Source organism: Bufo bufo, chromosome 6 (genome assembly GCF_905171765.1).
Source record: "Bufo bufo chromosome 6, aBufBuf1.1, whole genome shotgun sequence".
Taxonomy (NCBI): domain Eukaryota; kingdom Metazoa; phylum Chordata; class Amphibia; order Anura; family Bufonidae; genus Bufo; species Bufo bufo.
In genome coordinates this window covers 177,703,359-177,730,418 of record NC_053394.1, presented here as the reverse complement: position 1 = coordinate 177,730,418, position 27,060 = coordinate 177,703,359, and the positions used below count along the sequence as shown (strand labels likewise).

The 27,060-nt window shown below is 44.1% G+C and overlaps 1 protein-coding gene across 1 annotated transcript; it reads right to left on the bottom strand.

Annotated features, from left to right (window-relative positions):
* Positions 1-1,768: 1,768 nt before the first annotated feature.
* LOC121003409 (gastrula zinc finger protein XlCGF66.1-like) lies at positions 1,769-27,021 on the bottom strand. Its single transcript, XM_040435254.1, has 6 exons — positions 26,932-27,021; positions 3,105-3,225; positions 2,790-2,987; positions 2,586-2,709; positions 2,375-2,478; positions 1,769-2,257 (listed from the first exon to the last, which is right to left on the bottom strand). Exons 2-6 carry the CDS (start codon positions 3,204-3,206, stop codon positions 2,156-2,158), a joined length of 630 nt encoding a protein of 209 aa, XP_040291188.1. The 5' UTR covers positions 3,207-3,225; positions 26,932-27,021; the 3' UTR covers positions 1,769-2,155.
* Positions 27,022-27,060: the final 39 nt, after the last annotated feature.

Sequence of the window (27,060 nt, the reverse complement as noted above, 5' to 3'; positions counted from 1 at the left end):
GGCGTCATTGAGTGGATTTTGCCAGATTGGCTGGATTAAAGAGGAATCCTTTCCCTCTCTCTCTTGAGGACTGCTATTTCCTTGAGTAATCATTTCTCTTCTGGTCCGTCTTCTGTCTGTTCCTCTGGTTCCAAAAGGACCGCCTCTGGTCAAAAAAAATCTACTCTCTGTAGGGAATCCTTTCTTGCTATCAGAGGCCTTTTCTAGGATATAATCAAGGACTGACCCAAAGAGACGGTCTCCTTCAAAGGGGATAGAAGATAGGCGATTTTTAGATGCCGTATCACCTGACCAGGAACGGAACCAGATGGCCCTTCCTGTTGCATTGGAGATGGGGCCGACAAGCTCACCAAATTGGCCGAAGCATCGGCTAAAAAATTTGTTGCTTGTTTCAACGTCGGTAGAGATGCTAAGCTCTCCTCTCTAGGAGTTCCAGGTGCCAGGTGATCTTCTAATTGACTTAGCCATACCGACAAGGACCTAGCCGTGCAGGTGGAAGAAATACTGGGTCTAAACATCGCAGTATTGGTCTTTCGCATTTTTTGTCCATGGAGTCATGTAGTAAGCCCATAGCCTCGAACGGAAAGGAGGGTTTTCTTTGATATGTGGGCTATAGGTGTGTCAATCTTAGGAGTTTTATTCCAAAGAGTCGCATCAGAATCCGCAAAAGGATACTTCCTTTTAAAAGAGCTTGTAAACAGGGCTCTTTTCTCTGGGTCTCTCCATTCCTTAGAGATGAGATCTTTAATACTATTATGTACAGGGAAGACACGTTTTCTTCTCTCCCCCAGACCCTGAAACATTTGATCCTGTTCCAACTGTCTCTCTTTATGGTCTTCTATATCCATACTAGCAGTTACTGTTTTCAGAAGACCTTGCGATTCTTCTGGAAGGAATGATGGTCTTCCATAACCATCTTCCAAGGAGACAAAGCTGTCATCAAGGATCTCCCCTTCATCAACATCAAATTCGTATAATTGGGAACTGTGGGATTTCTGAGAGGTGGAAACTTGTGGAGACAAGGGAGGTAGTCTTGACTCCACCGCCGCATTTACTTCCTCTCTAATCATATTCCTTATGGAGTCCAGAAATGAGGGAGACTATTCTGATACTACTTTTTCTGTCCATTTTACACATAGTGACTTCTTGGACTTAGAGACAAAGGACTTCCTACATATAGCACACTTTTTGCGTCCCGAGTCTCCTCCTTGTGTCTTGGAAGCGGAGGTTTCTCTGCCCTAAAACAATGATTTTAAAAAAGGGCTAGTAATTTTATATATCTTAAACTCCACCACCAGACACCTATAAGTGCATTTGTAAAAGAGGAGAGCCCCACTTCCAAGATAATATCTGCACAAGCTTACAGGAGATGAGGCTTACAGGGCTGAGGGAGCTGGAACCAGGATCCACAGGTTTGTGGGCCGCATCCTCCTGAGGAGTCAACATGCTGCAGCAGGGAAAAATGCCACTGGACAAGGCTGTGGCCATGTTCCTTTAATATCCCCGCCACTAGTGCGCTTCTGTGCGAAGGACACCCGCGTGCATGCACGTGACGTCATGATGCATGCCTAGTCACTACGTTGTGATGTCATTTCCACTTCCGGAACCTCCTCTGCCCTAGAGAAGGCCCTGCCTGTATCGACGCTTGCCGCGTCGGATCCACAACCCTTCCAGAAGGGGTAAGAAGCCCGGGGCTTCCTTCAAAAGAAGGGCTTATGCCAAAGGTCGGAAAAGGGAGACACAGCATCCCTGGAGCCTCGGTCCTCTGCAGCGGCCCTCCCAATCCTGGGGAAACAGTAAGGCCGTGCGGTAGTCTTCCTAGTCCTAGCAGGAGCATCCGTGCTGTCCGTGCACAGGAAACAACACTGGCTTAGGTAAGGAGAGGAGGCCTTTTTAATCTGGAACCCCAGTGTTGTTTCCTGTCCAAGGGGCGGGGAGACCCTCCTGTCAGTGCTGTTGGGGAGGTGCCGGGGAAAAGTAAAAGAATTAAAGGAGTTTCCGGTTTTTTAAATTATGTGCAAATGGTCTGCATGCAGTTAGATAAAATTACTTGCTGATGTGATGTATCTATAGCTGAGATGCCTCTGTAAGTCAGTCTTACATGCAATCAGATGACCAATTATATGAAATTGGACAGGTCTATACTAAGTGATGATTACTTGCCTGGGCAGATATCTACAGTAATCTCCTCTTCCTTCATATAAAGGTCTTCTTCTCCTTCTATAACTTCGACCTTAATACTATTCAGATCTTCATCCTGATTGAACATGTGTAACAAATAATAAAGAAATGAGAAGACAGATGGCAACATCTCATAGGAAGTTTCACTCAGGGGCAGTATAACATACAGAGGATTTGTGGAGATCATAGCTACCTCTACTTGGTGATCTAGTGCCACATAATTTTTCTTCAGACAATCTTGCGAATATAGAGGACTGGGACATCTCTCTGTTTTTGTATTTTTCTTATTAGATCCAACTGTAGGAAAAATACAAGAGCAGAAAAAACTTTATTCAAGTCTAAATATCAGAAGATAGGGGTATCCAGGTGACCATCGAACTGCTGCACTCAGTGAATTATCTTGCCTGGTGACATGATGGTCTGGTGATTCTCCACCATTATGTCCTTGTACAGATTCTTGTGTTCTTCTAAATACTGCAGCTCTTCCATAGATAAATAGACAGCAACATCCTGACACCTTATAGTAACCTGTCACAACAATACAATCATTATCCAGACACCTTTTTAACGTTACATATTGTAATTACTGTGCCCACAGCAGTGCTCACCTCTCCAGTCAGCAGTTCAATGATCTTGTTGGTGAGTTCTAGGATCTTCTGCTCATTGTTCTTCATGTGCATGAGGGGATCATTTGCAGTCATTAAAATTGGGCTTTGGCTCCTGCTCCATTCTACTGACACATAGGGAAGGCAATTGGATCTGGCACGTTCACCAGATAGAGATGTGTTCTTCACTAATGTGTAATCCTGTGTGTGAAAAGATCCTGATCAATATACCCATTTACTTTTTCAGATTCTGTCACCTCTCCACTTGTTTCTTTATTTTAAAAGAGGTCATAGGACACAAATCCTAGAATTTCTCACCTCTCCAGTCAGTAGGTAGATTATCTCCAGTGTGAGGTTTAATATACTCTTGGACATCTTCTTTCTGCTCTTATCCAATGGATTGGTCAAGGAAAGGACCATTATGAGGAGACTTTGGATCCTGTAGTGAAAGAAAACATATTGTATAATTCTTTACCAATATAGAATAATTGTTCATCACAGTTGCTTCACAGTCTTTCACAGTCTGGTAAAACCTCTATAAACCTCTACTTCTGACATTTCAAAATAGTTAAGATCATCAATTACGTAGATCTAAGTAACCATTTTGTCCCTGATTCTCATCCACTGACCTCAAAAGTCTATGGTAGAAATCTTTTTATAAAGTATTTTTGGAAACACTGAACCTTAGTCATTTTATCAGATATACCTACCATATCAAGTACCATGGCTGAAAAATCGGAGTGTTAAGCCAGTGAAAGAGAAATTTTCCATCATTCAGTACAAAGACAAAATAAAGGGGTATAAATAGTATTGGAGACTTAAATGGTCACTAAACTTTCAAAAATGTTACATAAATCATGTAAAAGGTGAATATATAGGAAATTTCGGCATATATCTTATCAGAAATAATTGTCTCTTTCTCCCTCTAGAACTTCACTACTACTAACCCCTCCTCTCCCTAAAGACTTCTATGAACACCGTATGTGTCTCTTTGCACCTCCTCTTCCCCCTCCCTTTTCATAGACTCATATAGTAAGCATGTAATCTGATCCTTTAGAGAGCATATAGTCCATCCTGTCTCTCAAGATTGATTTGGCAAAGAATACGAACAGTGTAGCAATCTCGACATTTGACAAGTAAATAGTTTTAAGAAATTTTTAGTTGGTGGCCAGACGCCAAACAGGGAGGATGTCTTCTTGCCATAGCTCCGACAAGCGAGGTGAATCCAAGTCCATCCAAATGGCTGATGACATTTATCAATCTCCCTACCTACCACCCCTTGGGAAGTCGTAAGCTACGGGAAAGCACAGAGGCAAAAGAAGAAGCAAGAGAAGCTGACACCCCGTCGCATCATTACAGATGGAGAATGAGGATAATGGACTTTTCGTTCATGTTTTTTTTTCCTATGTCTCCTTCTTCCTCCTCTAAAGTAGCTGAAAAATAATATGTTTTCTTTTATCTAATAGGGTTCTTTCCCATCCGTGCGACTACTGCTAACCCCTACAGAATAACTCACCTTTGTGTAGCTGTGCAGACAACACACCACTCATTGATGTGGAGGTGGTGGGGGACGCACACATGGGAAATGAGAAAGATAATTACCTGTGTTGGAGCATTCCTCTATTGGATAGTTTTTCTATTCTCATGTTTTGATATCATGGCTCCTCTATTACGTTATCTCATAACTTTTCAACTTAAAGCGAACCTTTCACCTCATTTTCACCTTATAAACTAGCAACAGTACCTTATAGATTATCTTGAGTGTGTTGTTATCCATGTTAGTGCCGCTTTCCTGGGCTCTTTATACTTCAAAAAATCGTCTTATAAACTTCACATTCTGTGCTCCAACAGTCATGCAACCAGTCAAGGGGGTAGCCCTTCCATCTCCTCTGGCCGTACCGCCCCTGCCCTAACCCCTCCTCCATGCTCCTTAACTGACAGCCGGCTCAGTCGCCGGGACGGCGCTTCTGAAACCTGCGCATGCGCCGTCCTCCTGATTCGCCGCGCGATCCCGTGTTTCTTGCTGACAAAAGCGCGATCATGTAAGAGAATCGCGCATGCGCATTACGCAATGCCGGCCTGTCTGCTCTCCTGTCTGCTCTCCCTCCCTAATGTGCGGCAAGTCTACAGTGATCACGTGGGGCACTTTGAGCATGAAGATAGTGGAGCGCGCGCACATTAGGGAGGGAGAGCAGACAGGCCGGCATTGCGTAATGCGCATGCGCGATTCTCTTACATGATCGCGCTTTTGTCAGCAAGAAACACGGGATCGCGCGGCGAATCAGGAGGACGGCGCATGCGCAGGTTTTTCAGAAGCGCCGTCCCGGCGACTGAGCCGGCTGTCAGTTAAGGAGCATGGAGGAGGGGTTAGGGCAGGGGCGGTACGGCCAGAGGAGATGGAAGGGCTACCCCCTTGACTGGTTGCATGACTGTTGGAGCACAGAATGTGAAGTTTATAAGACGATTTTTTGAAGTATAAAGAGCCCAGGAAAGCGGCACTAACATGGATAACAACACACTGAAGATAATCTATAAGGTACTGTTGCTAGTTTATAAGGTGAAAATGAGGTGAAAGGTTCGCTTTAATGTTAATTTATACTACAACCTTAATCCTCCCTTTACACCCCGCTCTACGGTGGAGGTGTACCAATCATATATGCTTCTCCCAAGAGTTGTTCAATCTCACTTTGGATTTACCTACGTTGAGGATTATTGTTTTCCTGTTAACCGACATGTTTTCCTTGTATTCTACAGTTTTCTTATACCTCCTTTCCACTTCCACTTTCCGGATTGTTGGGTCTACCACGCCAGTCCACCTAATAGTTATACTGCATGTAAACGGGTATGTACAACAGCAACACAACACCACATCTGCCACATCCTAAATATGGCAGAACTGAGATTAGTATCTTATAACGTAAGAGGCCTTAAAGGGATTCTGTCATGCCATTTTAGGCCTATAACCTAAACATATGGCCAGGTCCATACTAATAACCTGAATCCGAAACTGTCCTTATTAAATGTGCCTGTGGCTCTATTAGCACATAAAACAGGTTTTATAACCTGTCATTCACCTACCTAAGGTGCCCAAGGGGATGTCGCTTCATACAGGGTGCCCGGCTGCAGCCATCTCCGTCTGGTGCCCTGCAACCCCTTACCAGTTGAAATGGCCGCCTTCCTCACCTCAGCCCCGCCTCCGCAATCGTCTGGTCCCTCTGCCAGATCCCGCGCGTGCGCACTAGGCATAACCTGAGGGACCGGACGATTGTGGAGGCGGGGCTGAGGAAGGCGGCACTATAGACAGGGAGGGCGGCGATTTCTAGTGGGAAGGCGGCGCTGGGCACCAGACTGAGAAGGCTGAAGCCGGGCACCCTGTATGAAGCGACGTCCCCTTGGGCACCTTAGGTAGGTGAATGACAGGTTATAAAAACCTGTTTTATGTGCTAATAGAGCCACAGGCACATTTAATAAGTACAGTTTCGGATTCATGCTTCTTGGACGGACCTGGCAATATGTTTAGGTTATAGGCCTAAAATGTCATGACAGAATCCCTTTAAATCCCCTGCAAAGAGAAATCAGGTTTTGAGACACTTTAATAAAGAAAAGGCACAAATAGTCTTCATGCAGGAAACAAATTTTAAGCATGATAGAGTGCCTGATCTATCAGGCTCTACCTACAACTTATGGTTTCACAGTACGTCTGCTTATTCAAATAGACTGGGAGTTAGCATAGGGGTGCACAAACATACTTTTTCTTTGAAAGAGATTAAAAAGGATAGAGAAGGTAGATTCCTATTCATCAAAGGGGTCATTGATGCTCAAATCTACACCTTTGCTAATTTCTATGCGCCAAATACAGCCCATAAAAGTCATGGTTCGCAGTAATGCCTCTGTTAGAGACATTCAGGGAGGGCACTACCATTGTGGCAGGCGACCTAAATGTATCCCCTACCCCTGATCTAGATTCCTCTACGGGAAAATCGGCAATGCCCCACGGCACTTTAAGGACTATAAAAGATATTATTACAAAACAACGGACGAGTAGACGTATGGAGATCGTTTCATCCGTCCTCAAAAGATTATACTCATTATTCCGCTCCTCATAACTCATATCATAGGTTAGACTATGTGTTTTTCCCTATGTCAAATATACACTTATGCACAGAGGCAACAATTGGGTCCATGATTCACTCAGATCATTTTCCAGTATACATTTCTTTCAAGACCCCAAACTCCAGCCCTAAAGTGTTTTTATGAAGGCTAAACTAAACACTCTTAGATAATGCAGATTCTAAAAATAAAATTATCAACAGCCTAAAAGAATTATTCTTACTAAACGATTCGGGAAATACCACCCCACACTTGTTGTGGGAGATACATAAAGCAGCTATAAGAGGAGAATTCATATCATTAGCAGCTTATATAAACAAGAGCAGAAAAGAAAATATAAATACTCTTTGTAAAACAATCAGCAGTCTAGAAACGGCTCACAAGTGTAATCAAACAATGCAGCTTATGGCGGACCTGACATCGAAAGAGGAGTTGCGGAATACCCTAAATGCCCAGTCTGCAAAGTTTTATCTTTCGCTGAGGCAGAATTCTTTTGCCCATGGTAATAAGCCCAAAAAATTTATGATTGCCATGTTAAAACAAACAAGAAGGAAATCACAGATATCAGCTATTAAATATGATGATAAAACTTTAACAGATGACGTCGGCATTGCCAAGGCTTTTCACTCATATTATTCAGCCCTCTACAATATAAATGAATCAGACTCAGAAATAATTAAAAGAAAATAAAAAATTTCCGTCTCCTTCTTAGAGAAATTAAACCTCCCCTCCATTACACCAGAAGAGTCCTCCCGTCTATGTGAACCAATATCCCAATGGGAATTGTCATTAACATTAAAATCCATGGCCAAAGGAAAGGCCCCAGGGCCAGATGGTCTTCCACTCTAGATGTCAAGATTTTCGCAAAAATTCTAGCATCTAGAATCAAACCTCTCCAAGACATTATACACTTGGACCAATGTGGATTCGTCCCAGGCCGAGAAGGTAAAGACAACACATATAAAATAAACGCAATCACCCTCACAAAGAAGAAAAACAGACAATTAGTCTTACTGAGCACCGATGCCGAAAAGGCCTTCGACCGTGTATCCTGGCCTTTCATACAAAATGGTTCTGTCGAGATTTGGATTCCCCGAACAATTCATCAACTCAATTTTCACTATGTATACTTTCCCCAGAGCTTATATAAAAATAAATTATATATTATCTTCTGCAGTCAACATTAATAATGGTACTAGAAAGGGCTGCCCCCTTTCACCAATACTACTTATATTAACCCTTGAACCCCTACTCCAACGTATCCGACAATCCCCAGAAATAAGAGGTCTGATTGGTAAAGAACTAGAAATAAAACTAGCAGCATATGCAGATGACCTCTTTCTCCTGGTATCTAACCCTAAACAAGCCTTCCCTATACTAACACAGCTATTTGAAGCCTTTGGATATATATATCAAACTACAAAATAAACCCATCCAAATCGCAAGCAATAGGGATAAACATTCCCAATCAGGTGCTGAGGGATTTAAAAACAAACTCCCCTTTTAAATGGGATTCAGATTCGATTAAATTCCTAGGAATAAATATCTCCTCCAACCTGGACCGATTATATGAGCTAAATTATCAACCATTATTAAAAGAAATATCAGGAATACTTAGTTCATGGTCACCGTCCTTTATTTCATGGTTGGGCCGCAAAAACACTTAACTCTATAATCATTCCTAAAATCACCTACCTCCTACAGGTGCTTCCGATGAAACTACCAAATAGCTTTTTCACATATTTTTGGAAAATATGTTCCAATTATATTTGGGGCAATATAAAATCCAGGATTTCACACAAGATTCTTCAGTTGCCCTTAGCCTGCGGGGGAATCGGATTCCCTTCTATACCCAGATTCTACAAAGCGGTCCAACTAGCCAGAGTGGTGGACTGGATTAGGAAGCTCTAGCACAAACAATGGATCAAAATTGAGGAAGAAATAATGAGCTTGCCCTTGAGACATTTAGTCTTTTCTGACCCAAAAGAGGCTATCCCAGGTAACACTGGTAATTCATTAGCTGCAACCACCCTAAAGACATGGCAAAATAAGGATATCAGAAATAACTGCTCCAAATTCCAATCGCTGCTGATTCAGATAAAGGACTGTTTCTGTCCCTCAGAAGCAGGTTATCAATCTCTGCCGATTCACTTTAAAAAGAGTAATGCAGGTCTAGATGTTCTAATAGATCAGAATGGTACTTTTCACAACCTCGCGTTCATACAGTCCAAACTACAACTACCCTCCGTTAATGTACTACAATACGAATATATCAAAAGTATAGTTAAAAAAAGTATAATAAATGGGGAAAGAACTGACGGCCTTACGTGGTTTGAGAAACTAATATCCCAAGACAAATATTCCACAAAAATTCTATTGAAGATCAACCATGGCTTGTTGGAGAATGAGATACCCTCCTCTTTATATTTTATCAGAGAATGGGAAAGAGATTTAAATAGCACATCTTCAGATAAAGACATTAAAAACATCTTAAATGCTCCAAAAATCACCTCAAAGTGCGTCACGATACAAGTAAATGCATACAAGGTGATTACCAGGTGGTATCTTACCCCTAAAAAGCTAAAAGAACAACCTCAGACAGATGCTGGAGATGTCAAATGCAAGTGGGCAATTTCATCCATATTTGGTAGTCTTGTCCTAAACTCACTTCTTTTTGGGGGGACGTATTCAAATAGACTAAAATAATATTCAAACTATCAGACAGACAGCTCCCTCAGTAACCGAAAACAGCTTTACTCTCCTTATGCCCAGAGGACTTACCAAAGTACACTAAAGCTCTGTTGAGAATCCTGTTTGCTTCAGCAAGATTAATTATAGCAAGTAACTGGAAGTCTGATGTGTCACCCACTTATACGCAATGGCTACTTAAAGTAAATGATGTGGCTAGACTTGAAGAGTTATCCCACTGGGAACTTAGAAAGCGCCATAATTACACAAGCATTTGGGATCCTTGGCTAAACAAAACTCCGCTAGGGAACAGGCAACAAATAACCCAACATTAGTAAACTCTAATTTCTGCGCACATACACTTTCCCAAACCGAAAGACCCCTCTATCAATCCCACATAGCAGATTGTTTTAGACTTAATTTGAATTGGTGTGGACAACAGTTTTCTTACTCTACTAAGGTAACTCCATATACTCCGCATACACTGGAAGATATGCTCCCCACCCTGTTAAAAATAACCCTCTTTTCTTAGCCTTTTCCTTTTCCCCTCTACCCGTCTCCTCACACTTCTACCCCCCCTTCTTTCCTTATTGTCTTAATAAATTGCTTTCGGTGTTATATATATGCGCTACAACGAAGGTGTTTTTGCCTGTCCTCTCTCTGATCTCACCTAATGATACTGCTTTAACATGTACCATTTATTATTTGAGTTATTGATTGGAGACAGTACTGTGTACTGATTTATACACCGGATTGGTTAAACAATGTTACTGTTTTTTGGTAATATTCTTTGAAAAACAATAAAAATAATTTTAAAAGAAAAAATACATTTTTAGTTGACCTTTTCAATGACTTTCAATGGGTTTTGTGATGTGATATCACTGTCAAGTTATAAACTGCTCCATCTGTAATTTAGGAGGAGGGTAGACAGACATTTGTCTCTAATAAGCTATATAATAAAGTTTCTTATATTGACCTGTACCATTGATTTACCCAAAGGTCGATGAAAAGTTAGTGATCATTTAAGCAAATGTTCTACTCTAGAGTATAGCCTGACCAGGATCAGCATTTATGCTAGAGCAGGGATGCTCAACCTGCAGTCCTCTAGCTGTTGCAAAACTACAACTCCCAGCATGCCTGGACAGCCTACAGCTATTAGAGCATGCTTGGAGTTGTAGTTTTGCTACAGCTGGAGGGCCACAGGTTGAGCATCCCTGTGCTAGAGTATGGACTGACCAGGGGCAGTATTTACGCTAGATTATGGACTGAATGCCCATACACAGGAAATGGAAAACAGGAAAATCTGCTCCCTAATTTCCCATAACACACTCGTAGTAGCAGCAGCGATGGAGGACACTACACAGCAGAACTACTATTAATCCAGCAGTTAAACAAGACAGTAAATCACTTACAAACAAGCTGCAGTCTGTCATTCTCTTTCCCTGTGCCTTTCTCCATCAGCTCCTCTCCTCCTGTTCTGATCCCCATATACTTCTATGTAATCTGATCCTTCAGTGAGCAGGCAGTCTGTCTTTACTCAAGATGATCTAAGCAGTGAATTGAGAGTTAGTGAAGAGGAGGGGGGAGCAGGAAAGGCATCTGATAAGAGAATTAAACATCCTTCTCTAAAAAAAAACATCTAGTACAACTTTCGTATACATTCACCTGTTCTATTCAGTTATTTTAAAAAAAAAATTAAGCAACAGTGACTCTTTAAACAAAATGTCTCCCCAGAATACCCCCTTAATTCATTGAAAACTCAGGGGTAAATGCTGTCTGGATTTGTCTACTTTAGTATTTGTTAGGTGGTGCTGTACTTCTTAGAGGGTTAAGCAGGAGACATTTAATGGTGAATTCACATTATCCCTATTCATGTCATCTATCCTTGGCTTTTCTTGCAAAATTGCAGGAGAGAGGAAGGTATTTAAAGGGAATCTGTCACCAATTTTATGCCGCTGTAACCTGTATTACTCCAACAGATTATCTGACAGATTTTCAGATGGCCTATTACACACACAGATCTTTTGTTATACACACAAACTCTTGGTCTGATTGGACAGATAATTTGTTGGTGTAATATAGGCCTAACTAAGGGATAAAAGATGTTAAGTAGCAGAGGGAAGTAGAGATTTAGGAGCACATGCATATGAGGACTCGCCAGCACATGCTGTGTACTGTATAGCTTAGGAACTTGGCTCGCGCTGGAGCTGTTTAATACAGATCTTAGCAAAACATAGAAATCTTTTGGCTAAAGGCATCTGTCACCAGTTAGATTAGTCTCTTCCTCATCCTCCCCCACAATTACACCTATATTTTTAACCCCTTAAGGACAGTCCTATTTCACTTTTTTGCAAATCTGACCAGTGTCACTTTAAGTGCTGATAACTTTAAAACGCTTTGACTTACTCAGGCCGTTCTGAGACAGTTTTTTAGTCACATATTGTACTTCATGACATAAAAAATAACAAATTTACCAAAAATTTGGAAAAATTTGCAAATTTCAAAGTTTCAGTTTCTCTACTTCTGTAATACATAGTAAAACCCAAAAAATTGTGATGACTTTACATTCCCCATATGTCTACTTCATGTTTGTATCATTTTGGGAAAGATATTTTATTTTTTGGGGATGTTACATAGCTTAGAAGTTTAGAAGCAAATTTTGAAATATTTCTGAAATTTTCCAAATCCCACTTTTTATGGACCAGTTCAGGTCTGAAGTCACTTTGTGAGGCTTACGTAATAGAAACCATCCAAAAATGACCCCATTTTAGAAACTACACCCCTCAAGGTATTCAAAATGATTTTACAAACTTTGTTAACCCTTTAGATCTTCCACAAGACTTCATGGCAAATGGACATAAAATGTAAGAATTTAGATTTTTTGGAAAAGTTTCCAATATAATACATTTTTTCCAGGAACAAAGCAAGGGTTAACTGCCAAACAAAACTCAATATGGGTTGCCCTGATTCTGTAGTTTTCAAAAACACCCCATATGTGGTCCTAAACTGCTGTTTGGCCAAACAGGAGGACATAGAAGGAGGGGAACGCCATATGGTTTTTGCAAGGCAGATTTTGCAGGACTGGTTTTGTTTATACCATGTCCCATTTCAAGCCCCCCCTTGCACCCCTAGAATAGAAATTCCAAAAACGTGACTCCATCTAAGAAAGTACACCCCTTAAGGTATTCAAAACTGGGTTTAGAAACTTTGTTAACCCTTTAGGTGTTCCACAAGAGTTCATGGCAGATGGAGAAACAATTTTGGAAATTCAATTTTTTGGAAAATTTTCCATTTTAACCCTTACTTTATTACTGGAAAAAATGGGTTAACAGCTAAACAAAACTCAATATGGGTTGCCCTGACTCTGTAGTTTGCATATGTGGTTGTAAACTACTATTTGGCTAAACGGCAGGACATAGAAGAAGGGGAACGCCATATGGTTTTTGGAAGACAGATTTTGCTGGACTGGTTTATTTACACCATGTACCCTTTCAAGCCCCCTGATGCACCCCTAGAGTAGAAACTCCATAAAAGTGACCCCATCTAGGAAACTACGGGATAAGGTGGTTGTTGTTTTGGGACTATTTTAGGGTAAATATGATTTTTGGTTGCTCTATATTACACTTTTTTGAGGCAAGGTAACAAAAAATTGAAATTCTAAAATTGTTTCTACATTCGCTATTTAGTTTTGTGGAACACCTAAAGGGTTAACAAAGTTTGTAAAGTAACTTTTGAATACCTTGAGGGGTGTAGTTTCTTAGATGGGGTCACTTTTTTGGAGTTTCTAGTCTAGGCTACATCAGGGGGGGGGGGGGGGGCTTCAAATGGGACATGGTGTAAAAAAAAACAGTCCATCAAAATCTGCCTTCCAGAAACCATATAGCGTTCCCTTCGTTCTATGCCCTGCCATGTGGCTATATAGCCATTTACGACCACATATAAGGTGTTTCTGCAAACTACAGAATCAGGGCAATAAATATTTAGTTTTGTTTGGTTGTTAATCCTTGCTTTATTACCGGAAAAAAGGATTCAAATAGAAATTTTGCCAAAAAATGGGTGTTTTGGCACCGTTTTTATTTTATATTTTTAACGCTGTTCATCTGAGGGGTTTGGTCAAATGTTATTTTTATAGGGCAGATTCTTACGGACGCGGCGATACCTAATATGTCTACATTTTTAAACTTATTTTGATTTTACACTAGATTATCATTTTAGGAACCAAAAAAAATTATTTTTGTATCTCCATAGCCTGGGAGCTACAGTTTTTTTTTTTCTTTGGGCGACTAATGTATGGGCTAATTTTTTGCGGGATGAGATGGCGGTTTTATTGGCACAAATTGGGGGTGCATATGACATTTTGATTGCTCGCTGTTACACTTTTTGTGATGTTAGGTGACAAAAAAAGGCTTTTTTTTAACGCTGTTCATCTGGGGGGGTTGGGTTAAATGTTTTTTTTATAGAGAAGATTTTTACGGACGCGGCGATGCCCAATATGTATGGCTCTCAGACTTTGGAGACACTAAGCAGGCATCCTCAAACTGCGGCCCTCCAGATGTTGTAAAACTACAATTCCCACCATGCCCTGCTGATGGCTGTAGGTTGTCTGGGCATGCTGGGAGTTATAGTTTTACAACATCTGGAGGGCCGCAGTTTGAGGATGCCTGCACTAAAACTAATATTTTTTGGGAAAAAATAAATTGGTTTCGTGTCTCCAAAGTCTGAGAGCCATAGTTTTTTATGTTCTCTAGGGGACTGTTGGGGATTATAAAAATTTTGTACTCCATGGAAGTGTGATACTCCCTGAAGTAATCGATAACGCAGAGGCCCGGATGATCGGGGCAAGTGTCACATTGAGTGGTGGTGTCCTCCTCTTGTGACACACTCTGCATCTTTCCTTCTTTCCAGTATGGGGGACCACACCTGGAAAATGTTGGCCAGGGACGATCCGGGCGCCTCCAATTCCCAAGGTACTCCGGCCTGCTCTTTCCCGGTCAGAAAAAATCAGGTCCTTGAGGACTGCCTCATAGAATTGGAGGAATGTCCCTGTGCTGCCAGTGCTTTCGGAATAGTACAAAAGAGTTGTACAAGGCAACCTGTACAAAGTAGACCGCAACTATTTTGTACCATGCCCGGGTTTTGCGCATGGCATTATATGGCTTTAGGACTTGATCAGAGAGATCAACTCCTCCAATATACCGATTGTAGTCGATGATACAATCGGGCTTGAGGACCGTTGCCGCGGTACCTCGCACAGGGACAGGGTTATGCCGTTACCGTGGATTGTGGACAGTACAAGGACATCCCTTTTGTCCTTATACCTGACCAGCAACAGGTTTCCACTGGTAAGGGCACGGGTCTCACCCCTGGGGATAGGTACCTGGAGGGGGTGGGCAGGGAGGCCGCGCTGATTTTTCCGCATGGTCCCACAAGCGAACGTGGATCTGGCGGCAAGGGACCTGAACAAGGGAATGCTAGTATAAAAGTTATCCACGTACAAGTGGTAACCCTTATCTAGCAGTGGGTACATAAGGTCCCACACGAGTTTCCCGCTAACACCCAGAGTGGGGGAACATTCTGAGGGTTGAATATGGGAATCTCGCCCCTCGTACACACGAAATTTGTAAGTGTACCCTGAGGCACTCTCACAAATTTTGTTCAGCTTCACGCCATACCTCGCCCGCTTAGTGGGAATGTATTGGCGGAAACTGAGTCTCCCCTTGAACGCAACGAGAGACTCATCAACCGCAACCTCCCTTCCAGGTACGTAGGCCTGTGCAAATTTGGCCCCGAAGTGATCGATGACCGGCCGTATCTTATACAGACGGTCATAGGCAGGATCACCTCGGGGGGGGGACATGCTACATTATCTGAATAATGCAGACATTTCCGGATGGCCTCAAACCGGGAGCGTGTCATGGCCATACTGTAGAGTGGGGTCTGGTAGAGGACGTCCCCACTCCAGTATTGCCTGACACTCGGTTTTTGCACTAGACCCATGTGCAGCACGAGGCCCAAAAACGTCATCTCGGCTGCACTGACCGGCGTCCAGCCACCGGGTCTAGCCAAAAAGGAGCCCGGGTACTGAGCAACCAACTGTTGGGCGTACAGGTTCGTCTGCTCCACCATCAGATTCACAAATGGGTCACTGAAAAAAAAAACTAAAAAAGTCAATTTCAGTAAACCCCACTGTGGGAATCTGGATTCCTGGATTGCCAACAAAATCCGGAATCTCAGGCTCAAAATCCACTGGGGGACACCAGCTAAGTTCACCGGCAGGGGGCTCCGGTGGGCTTATTTGGTGGGCCGGGAAACCAGTACGAGCCCCAGGACGGCTCGTACTGGGGTGGGCCACAGGGTCCCTAGCATGTGGGGCCCCTGGCTCCGCCTGGCGGCGTCTCCACCGCCTTGGGGGCTCATAGTCATCAGATGATGATGAAGAGGATGCGGATGACAAAAGGAACGTGGGGTCATCCTCACTGGGGTTCTCGGAGTCGGAGGCAATCTGGGCGTATGCCTCCTCCACCGAGAACATCCGGCGGGCCATGGGTATGTGTGTGCGCGTGTGTATGTGCGTGCATGTAAAACTTTATTGTATGTGCGTGTGTGTGGGGGCACGGGTGTACGCGTACTAAAAAGTAAAGTGTTAGGAAAAAAAATTATAATAAATTTCAAACTTGCTGATTAGCGGTACAACGCTGATCAGCTGTGGGGCGGGCAATGCGCTAACAGTGGCCGGACGCTAAGAGTGCCGGCCAGTCAGCGCACGCAAAAAAAAGGGGGGTCTCGTGTCTCAAAGCTAATAAAACAATAAGTTTAGATAAAGTTTTTTTTTTTTTTCCTAACTAACTTTTCCCTTCTATCCCTGCCTAACGGTGCCTCTCCCTCACTGACCCTAACCTACCTGGAGGGCGATGGGTGCAGGAGGGTGATGGATGACGATTAGGGGGACTCAGGAGCTGGTGCTGGACGGTGCTGCAGGGTGCAGGTGCTGAACAGGAAGAGGAGGGGAGAGAGGAGCGCTGGAAGTCTGAATCTCGCGCCTCTCTCCCTGCACCAATCAGCACCCTGGACAGCGGCATTCAGCACCACTGCCAGCAACGCCTCTCCCAAATGTTCGTACTATGATTGGTGGTGTGTAATCACACCACCGATCACAGTCTTTTTCTGGTTCATCGGGTCACCGGAGACCCGAATGGACCGGAAACGCAGCAAACCGCAGGTTGTGACAGGATGCCCGCTGAATGATTTCATTGGGCATCCTGTTCCGATTAACCCTCGCCGCAATCGCGTTTTAAAGCCATGACCTACCGGTACGTCATGTGTCCTTAAGGGGTTAAGGAGGTCAACATTTTCAGTTTTACATTTATGTAATCAAAGGTGTTGTCCCATCTCACTGTTACTAAGGCGAGATGGGACTACGTGCTGACCACCAGGTGGCCGGGAAAAAGCAGAGTTGGCCGCTGCTCCGCTGTTTTAGTAGCTCCCATTGTAGTGCATGAAGGCTACAGAAACAGCATAGCACAGCAAGCAATGCTGCTTCCATAACTCAGAAACACTCCACCGTTTCCCAGCCATCTGTGGTCGGCGCTTAGTCCCATCTTGCTATAGTAACGGTAAAATGGGACAACCACTTTATGAATACTTTTGGATTATTTTTACTTTCTCTGGCAACAAGTGTGCATGCATGACTCCTGATCCATTCAAATGAAGTAATATAGGCAGGGGTGGATTGGCCATAGACCCTACAGGGAAATCTCCTGGTGGGCCGATGCCTAGGAAGGCCACCCAAGCCCTCCTTACAGCCGCATAATGATCTGATTCTCTCCTACGCACCTGGCCTCGCAGACTCCTCCCTCCTCCCATTGCAAGCATGGCCACATGCTGGAGGTAACTGGTGAGCTGTTTGTGAGTCGGCCTTATGCTCCTGTAATTTGCCCAGTGGCTCCTGGTATCGCCCATACGGCTCAGGTAGGAGAGTGTTAGGTCCCGGGCTACTTGAGAAACCTTGGCGTGGTGCCCGGGCTTAGACATGTTCTACACCGTAGGACATGTTGACTAATCTCTCAATTTTAAAATCAGTTTGAGGGTTTAGGTAGATTGCAGAGTGCACCTGTATTTGTTATTGTTTTGTTATATTGTCATATTAATTACAACATCCGCACTTGTTACCTTGTGTAGGATGTCTATTGTGGTACTTGTGGTTCGCCGCGGGCATCCTCCACCGTATGCATTTTGCTGGGGATTGCCATTAGCAACGGGCCACAAGTGCAGGATCTGCTCCCCTATATATATGCACAACTGCATGTGGGTTTGAGCAGCTCCTGCTAATGCCAACCTGTCTTCTTAGTTTGTATATATAGAGATTCCTGGAGGTGTATAAACTCCAATTTAAATGTGCCTGTTTTCCATCTACAGGTCACATTTAGGTGCACCTGTGAAGCCTGGGCTATATCAGCCAGTCTTGAGTGGGACTCGCAGACTCCTCCCTCCTCCCATTGCAAGCATGGCCACATGCTGGAGGTAACTGGTGAGCTGTTTGTGAGTCGGCCTTATGCTCCTGTAATTTGCCCACTGGCTCCTGGTATCGCCCATACGGCTCAGGTAGGAGAGTGTTAGGTCCTGGGCTACTTGAGAAACCTTGGCGTGGTGCCCGGGCTTAGACATGTTCTACACCGTAGGACATGTTGACTAATCTCTCAATTTTAAAATCAGTTTGAGGGTTTAGGTAGATTGCAGAGTGCACCTGTATTTGTTATTGTTTTGTTATATTGTCATATTAATTACAACATCCGCACTTGTTACCTTGTGTAGGATGTCTATTGTGGTACTTGTGGTTCGCCGTGGGCATCCTCCATCGTATGCATTTTGCTGGGGATTGCCATTAGCAATGGGCCACAAGTGCAGGATCTGCTCCCCTATATATATGCACAACTGCATGTGGGTTTGAGCAGCTCCTGCTAATGCCAACCTGTCTTCTTAGTTTGTACGCACCTGGCCAGCAGCCGCAGGTGTCCTGCTGAATTCAACTGTATCTATGTCCTCAGTTCAGCGATACAGTTGAATACTGTGGTGCAGGTGGCAGTATTTTGTGCTGCACTGTGGTATTTGGTTCAGCTGGGGCAGTATATTGCTCTGCACTATGGTTTTGCTAACCTTGCCTACTTATGTTGCCCTACCTTCTGTCAGTTTGGACCTACCTACAACATGGGGGCACTTTCATAGTTTTTTTTCTAGGGCCGCTTTTAGTTCCCAATCTACTCCTGAATACGGGGCCCTTTTTTCATGCTCAGTAGGGGTCAGACCTGTGGATAGGGGATAAGTGTTTGTTGCGGGACACCCACTAAAAACTTTTGTTGTGGATCCTCTCAGTTATCTGACATGTTAGAAGGTTTCATAAACCCTTGCTCAGTGCTGCCATTATAGCAATTAAAGGGGTTGTCTGGGTTCAGAACTGAACCTGGACATACCCATATTTTCATCCATCCCCCCCCCCATGTTAGCATCAGAGCATCTAATGCTCAGATGCTCTCCTTTGTTTACTTCCGCCCGGCAGTGTGTTTGTTTACTTCCGCCCGGCAGTGTGTTCGGTGACATCACCGGCTCTGATGGGTGTGCTTTAGCGCTGCCCTAGCCATTTTACTGGCAGCCCCATGGAGAACCATGGAGAGCCCGGTTCGTCACCGGAACTCTTGTAAATGCCTTTGCCCTGTGCAATTTAGCACAGGGCAAAGGAGAGCATTGGAGCATGAACTGCTCCGATCCTTAAGTCAGGGGGGCTGGCTGGGTGAAAATGGAGGTATGTCCGGGTTCAGCTCTGAACCCGTACAATCCCTTTAAGAAGGCAGCTTGATGGCCATAGCGCACTAAGTGATTAGATCTACACACAAAGAACCAAGTCTAAAGATCTGGAATACATCATTTTCATGTCCGATCTTGTTCCAATGGTGGAGGTGACTCTGTGGTAAAGCAGAGGTTCCCCACTTGTTATTGTATCTTTTATGATGATCGGGAGCCACATAGTTAGGTGCCTCCATTAATCAGGGCTCTTGAATAGAGTTGAGAGGACACCTGGATGTTCGGGTTTGATGGGTTCGGCCGAACTTCACAAAAAAGTTCGAGTTCGGGACCCAAACTTGACCCCGAACCCCATTGAAGTCAATGGGGACCCGAACTTTTGAGCACTAAAATGGCTGTAAAAATGTCATGAAAAGGGCTAGAGGGCTGCAAATGGCATCAAAATGTGGTTAAGAGCATGGCAAGAGCTCTGCAAACAAATGTGGATAGGGAAATGACTTTAAATAACATAAAATACGTAAAAATATAAAATAATAATCTTGATCTAGGAGGACGAGGTCCATATGGAGTAGGAGGTGGTGGATGTGGCGGTGTAGGTGGAAGCGGCGGTGGAGGAGGTAGCCTACACTTCTTTTTTGTTTTACATTTATTTATATTTTTTAAAATTAGGGTACACCCCAAAACATTGGGAAATATAACCTGTTATAACCCCCTCCAGCCGTGCTAAACACACGTTCAGATAATACAAAGCTGCAGGGCAGGCCAGCACCTCCAAGGGGTAAAGGTCAAGATCAGGCCATGTGCCCAATTTGGAGACCCAGTCAGTCAGTTCGTGTAGGCGTGTCCACACATACTGCCCCACCATGTCGCACGTCACCGTGACGTCCATGTGATTCCACGATCCATTTGGATATCTTCGCTATCAACTTTCGATGTTCTTTAATGAGCCTACCATGTTGATCACGGGTTATCGGCGAATCAGGGTTCCACGCCAAAGAGGGAGCATGAGAAAGAGAGACCACATCCAAGGGAGATCAATGGATGAAATTTAATTGTGATCGAGCAGAAATATTGGAAAAGTTATTAAAGCAAAAGAATTGAAGGAAAGGAGGGGGCACACGGCAATTATCCACTCCCGACTCAGGGAGGTAGCGACAATAAATAACAATACAGGACTCTTAAGATGCCCCGTTATTGGAATGATTAATAAAAAATTATAGGGAATGTCACTGTGGTATTTTGGATTTGTAAACGTTAGCCAGAAGAGGCCCTGCTGCCGCTTTGTTGACTCTAGATAACTTCTGCCTGATCGCACGTCCCCGTGATGTCCACGATCCATTTGGATATCTTCTCTATCAACTTTCGATGTTCTTTTCTGAGCCTAAAATGTTGATCACGGTTATCGGCGAATCAGGGTTCCACGCTGGAGAGGGAGCGTGAGAAAGAGAGACCACATCCAAGGGAGGCTAATTTTTTTAAATTAAATATAATCGAGCGGAAAAGTGGGACAAGTTATTCAAGTTTAAGCATTGAATGAAGAGCGCGCATCAATTAAAGAAGAATTTTAGAAATTTAATTCCCTGTCACCTATGCAGAGCAGGGGTTTTGTATACGGCAAAATTGGTAAAATGTCACCTTGTAACAGACGATTTTTAGGTCCCCATCTCCTATGCAGAGCAGGGATTTAATCACGGAAAAAATAGTAAAAAGTCACCCAAGAATGTAACGGACAAATTATTTAATTTTTTTTACACCTGTCTACTAGGTATAGCAGTGGTATATCACACACAAAAATTGGTGAATTTCACCCGAAAATGTAACAGACAAATTAGTGAAATTACATAAAATAAAATACGTACAAATAAAAAAATATATAAAACTTGATTTAAGGAGGTGGAAGGCCATATGGAGTAGGAGTTTGAGGAGGCGGTGGACGTAGCGGTGTAGGTGGAAGAGGACGAGGTAGCCAACAATGGTTTTTGGTTTAAATTTTTATTTATTTTTTATTAGGGTACACTGCAAAAGAGTGAAATATCCCAAATACAACAATGAGCAATTGCGCTGTGGTATAACAATGGCTGGTTAGTGCCGGTATACATGTCTATTCTGGACAAGGTACGGGCAAGTCCTGAGGGATCCATGCCTGGTTCATTTTAATGAACGTGAGCTTGTCCACATTGGTTGTGGACAGATGGCTGCGCTTGTCTGTGATAACGCCCCCTGCCGTGCTAAACACACGTTCAGATAATACACTGGCTGCAGGGCAGGCCAGCAACTCCAAGGCGTAAAGGGCAAGCTCAGGCCATGTGCCCAATTTGGAGACCCAGAAGTTGAAGGGGGCAGACCCGTCATTGAGTACGTGCAGGCATTTGCACACATACTGCTCCACCATGTTGGTGAAATGCTGCCTCCTGCTAAGACGTTCCATATCAGCTGGTGGTGCTGGTTGTTGTGATGTGCTGCAGCGCTGACAGGTGAGCAGCAGCAGGGTGAGAACGCCGAAAGCGCGCACAGACGGCCCGCACTTTATGCAGCAGCTCTGACATATCGGGGTAATTTTTAAGGAACCTCTGCACCACCAAATTCAGCACATGCGCCAGGCAAGGGATGTGCGTCAAACCGGCTAGTCCCAGAGCTGCTACGAGATTTCGCCCATTATCGCACACCACCAGGCCGAACTTGAGGCTCACTGGCACCAACCACTCATTGTTGTTAAAGGCCCGTCCACAGCTCCTGCGCGGTTTAGAAACTGCCTGCTGTCGTTTACCCCTGGCTGTGCTGGAGTTGGTGGTGAAGGTGTTACGCTGACCGGATGAGGAGCCGGTAGAGGATTAGGAAGCGGAGTAGGAGGAGGAAGCAACAGGAGGCAAACTGAAGCGCCCTGCAATCCTCGGTGGTGGGAGGACATGTGCCAAACTGCTATCCGACTCAGGCCCAGCCGCCACTGCATTTATCCAGTGTGCTGTTATGGAGATATAACGTCCCTGACCGTGCTTACTGGCCCACGTATCCGTAGTTAGGTGGACCTTGCCACAGACGGCGTTGCGCAGTGCACACCCGATTTTGTCCCCCACTTGGTTGTGCAGGGAAGGGATGGCACGCCTGGAAAAGAAGTGGCGGCTGGGCACGATGTACTGTGGGACAGCCACCGCCATAAAGCTTTTAAAACTCTCCATCTCCACCAGATGGAATGATAGCATTTCAAAGGCCAGGAATTTTGAAACGCTGGCATTCAGGGCCAGGGATCGCGGGTAGGTAGGGGGGTACTTCCTCTTCCGCTCCAGTGTTAGGCAGATGGAGAGCTGAACGCTTCCGTGGGACATTGTGGAGATGCTTGGTGACCCAGGTGGTGGTGTTGCTGGCAGATCCTCTGTTTGCAGGGTGGCAGGTGGCACTGTCACTCCAGAGGTGGATGAAGAGGCAGAGACTGCAGCAGAAGAGGAAGCAGGAGGAGCCAGAGACCTTTCTTGGTTTTTGAGGTGTCTACTCCACTGCAGTTCATGCTTTGCACTTAGATGCCTGGTCATGCAGGTTGTGCTCAGGTTGAGAACGTTTATGCCTCGCTTCAGGCTCTGATTGCACAGCGTGCAAGCCACTCGTGTCTTGTCGTCAGCACATTGTCTGAAGAACTGCCACGCCAGGGAACTCCTTGGAGCTGGCTTTGGTGTGCTCGGTCCCTTGCTGCGGTGGGCAGTAGCGGGCGTACTGTCTAGGAGACGGCCTCTCTGCTTTTGCACCCTGCTCCCTCGTTGCTGTGCTGGTGGCCCTGTGCGACCATCGCCTCTTCCTCCGAACTACACAGTTCACTCGCATGACCTTGATTTCATGTGGGGTCTAGGACCTCATCGTCCTCCACATCATCTTCCATCCAGTCTTCACCCCTGCCCTCCTTGTCGGTCTGCACACTTTCGAAAGCCCCGGCAGTTGGCACCTGTGTTTCGTCATCATCCGAGACGTGCTGTGGTGGTCCTCCCATGTACTCATACAGTGGGATGCGAAAGTTTGGGCAACCTTGTTAATCGTCATGATTTTCCTGTATAAATCATTGGTTGTTAAATATATCATATAGGAGACACACACAGTGATATTTGAGAAGTGAAATGAAGTTTATTGGATTTACAGAAAGTGTGCTATAATTGTTTAAACAAAATTAGGCAGATGCATAAATTTGGGCACCACAAAAAAGAAATGAAATCAATATTTAGTAGATCCTCCTTTTGCAGAAATTACAGCCTCTAAACGCTTCCTGTAGGTTCCAATGAGAGTCTGGATTCTGGTTGAAGGTATTTTGGACCATTCCTCTTTACAAAACATCTTTAATTCATTCAGGTTTGATGGCTTCCGAGCATTTACAGCTCTCTTTAAGTCACACCACAGATTTTCAATTATATTCAGGTCTGGGGACTGAGATGGCCATTCCAGAACGTTGTACTTGTTCCTCTGCATAAATGCCTTGGTGGATTTTGAGCAGTGTTTAGGGTCGTTTTCTTGTTGAAAGATCCAGCCCCGGCGCAGCTTCAGCTTTGTCACTGATTCCTGGACATTGGTCTCCCGAATCTGCTGATACTGAGTGGAATCCATGCGTCCCTCAACTTTGACAAGATTCCCAGTCCCTGCACTGGCCACACAGCCTCATAGCATGATGGAACCACCACCATATTTTACTGTAGGTAGCAGGTGTTTTTCTTGGAATGCTGTGTTCTTTTTCCTCCATGCATAACGCCCCTTGTTATGGCCAAATAACTCAATTTTAGTTTCATCAGTCCACAGCACCTTATTCCAAAATGAAGCTGGCTTGTCCAATTGTGCTTTAGCCCACCTCAAGCGGCACTTTTTGTGCTGTGGGTGGAGAAAAGGCTTCCTGTGCATCACTCTCGCATACAGCATCTCCTTGTGTAAAGTGCGCCGAATGGTTGAACGATGCACAGTGACTCCATCTGCAGCAAGATGATGTTGTAGGTCTTTGGTGCTGGTCTATGGGTTGACTCTGACTGTTCTCATCATTCGTCGCTTCTGTCTATCCGAGATTTTTCTTGGTCTGCCACTTCGAGCCTTAACTTGAACTGAGCCTGTGGTCTTCCATTTCCTCAATATGTTCCTAACTATGGAAACAGACAGCTGAAATCTCTGAGACAGCTTTCTGTATCCTTCCCCTAAACCATGATGGTGAACAATCTTTGTCTTCAGGTCATTTGAGAGTTGTTTTGAGACCCCCATGTTGCTACTCTTCAGAGAAAATTAAAAGAGGAGGGAAACTTACAATTGACCCCCTTAAATACTCTCTCATAATTGGATTCACCTGTGTATGTAGGTCAGGGGTCACTGAGCTTACCAAGCCAATTTGAGTTCCAATAATTAGTTCTAAAGGTTTTGGAATCAATAAAATGACAACAGTGCCCAAATTTATGCACCTGCCTAATTTTGTTTAAACAATTATAGCACACTTTCTGTAAATCCAATAAACTTCATTTCACTTCTCAAATATCACTGTGTGCGTCTCCTATATGATATATTTAACTGACATTTTTTATCGTAACAACCAACGATTTATACAGGAAAATTATGATGAATAACAAGGTTGCCCAAACTTTAGCATCCCACTGTATGTGGTTGGGCATCAGTGCACTCAATCTCTTCCACTTCTGGGGCAGGGCTAGGTGGATGGCCCTGGGAAACCCTGCTAGCAGAGTCATCAAAAAGCAGAAGAGACTGCTGCATGACTTGGGGCTCAGACTGCTTGGCAGATTTGCAAGGGGGTGAGGTGAAAGATTGATGGACATGGGCTGCAGGTGCCAACTGTGGTCTTTCAGCAGGAGACTGGGTGGGAGACAATGTAAAGGAACTGCAGGCACTGTCAGCAACCCAATCTACTATCGCCTGTACTTGTTCTGGCCTCACCATTCGTAGAAGCGCATTAGGCCCGACCAAATACCGCTGAAGGTTCTGTCGCCTACTCGCACCTGAGGAAGGGGTTTCACTTGTGCGTGTAGCTGGCAAAGATCGAACACGTCCTCTCCCTGCAACAGGAGCTCCACCAGCAGCACCACGACCGGGGCCACGTCCCTTATTTGACGCTCTCTTCATATTTCTCAAATTTAGGATCTTGCCAAAAATGGGCGTTTTTTTAATAACAGAATAGAACACCACTATCTAACGCGTGTATCTCACAATGACAGGTGCAGCAAAGGCTGCAAAATTAAGATTTTTGGCCAAAATGGGTGTTTATTTAATACCAGAATAGCACAGCAGTATCTAAAGCGTGTATCTCACACTGACAGATGCAGACAAGGCTACAAATTAAGTATTTTGCCCAAAAATGGGTGTTTTTTAAAACCCTGAAAATTATAGCTGTATTTCTAGCTTAAATTGCACACTGATTAATGTGGCAGAGGCCCCAGATGGAGGGTATTGCCAAAAATGGGCGTTTTTTTAAAACCCAGAAAATTATTGAAATATTTAAAGCTTGTTTTAACAATAACAAATGCAGCAAAGGCTGCAATATTAAGTACTTTGGCCAAAAAGGGAGGTTTTTTAAAAACAGAATATGACAGCAGTATCTAAAGGTTGTATCTCACACTGACAGATGCAGCAAGGGCTGTAAAATTGAGTATTTTACCCAAAAAGGGTGTTTTTTAAAACCCAGAAAATTATAGCTGTATTTCTAGCTTAAATTGCACCTGACTAATGCTGCAAAGGCACCAGATATAGGATATTGCCAAAAATGGGTGTTTTTTTTAAACCCAGATTATTATTGCAGTATTTCAAGTCAATAAATTGCCGAACCCAAACTATAACTGAAATGTTCTGGTTCGGGTCCGGGGTCCAAAAATCCTAAAGTTCGGTACGAACCTGAACTTTAAAGTTTGGGTTCGCTCAACCCTACTCTTGAACCAATGCTTGGCTGAGGTTCTTGGGTTTTCTGATGGGGCTCCTACAGATACCGTGGTGCACATGAAACACCAGTGATGGCATTTCTAAAACCTGGCACCACAGTCAAACCTGTCTTGCTGGCAGTTATAGCTTATTCACGCAAACTTTTTTTTTTACATTCAGACCATGTTGACATATGCGCTGTCAACTTTGGCAGTCTGCAACTTCTGGCAGGGGGTCAGACTGCCGGAATTCACCGTATCCGGCATACATGCTGGCTATTGGCCGGGGGAAAAAAAAATACTAAACACTGCATTTTTTTTAATAGAAAGTGTCAGGATCCCATTACAGTGAACGGGGATCCGGCAGTGCTCGGTGGTCTGTTCCTGCACAGGATTGTGCCTCTACGAACCCAGCCTTACTGAAGGACAGCAGGCAGACCTATACAAGGTAAGGGTGCTAGTCACACAGCCATTTCTTTTTTTAACAGATCCCTTTGCCAAATCTGAGATACTCACTTCATGTCCATCTCTGGTCCGTTTTTTGCAGATGAGAATGGGGGTGGCAAAAATGCACATGGAAGCTATCCATTTTTATCTATCTTTTGTGGATGGAAAATTAGGCACAGTTGTGTGAATAAGCCCTTAACACCAGCGTAGGACCAGCTCTGCTACATACACACCTTGTAACACTGTATAATCCGGATCCAGACACATCGGCTGCAGCTCACGCAGAGAGCATAGCCCTCACTATCTGATCATGTGACCCTGAGACTCCTCCCACACATATGACTGATCACATGACCGTGACA

Excerpts from the sequence above, each read along its gene's own strand:
- LOC121003409 (XM_040435254.1), bottom strand. The coding sequence starts at position 3,206 with ATGGTCCTTTCCTTGACCAATCCATTGGATAAGAGCAGAAAGAAGATG. Across the intron at positions 2,479-2,585 it reads CCAGACCATCATGTCACCAG|TTGGATCTAATAAGAAAAAT; the intron begins GCAAGATAATTC and ends TTTTTCCTACAG. Across the intron at positions 2,258-2,374 it reads CACTAGATCACCAAGTAGAG|GATGAAGATCTGAATAGTAT; the intron begins GTAGCTATGATC and ends ATGTTCAATCAG.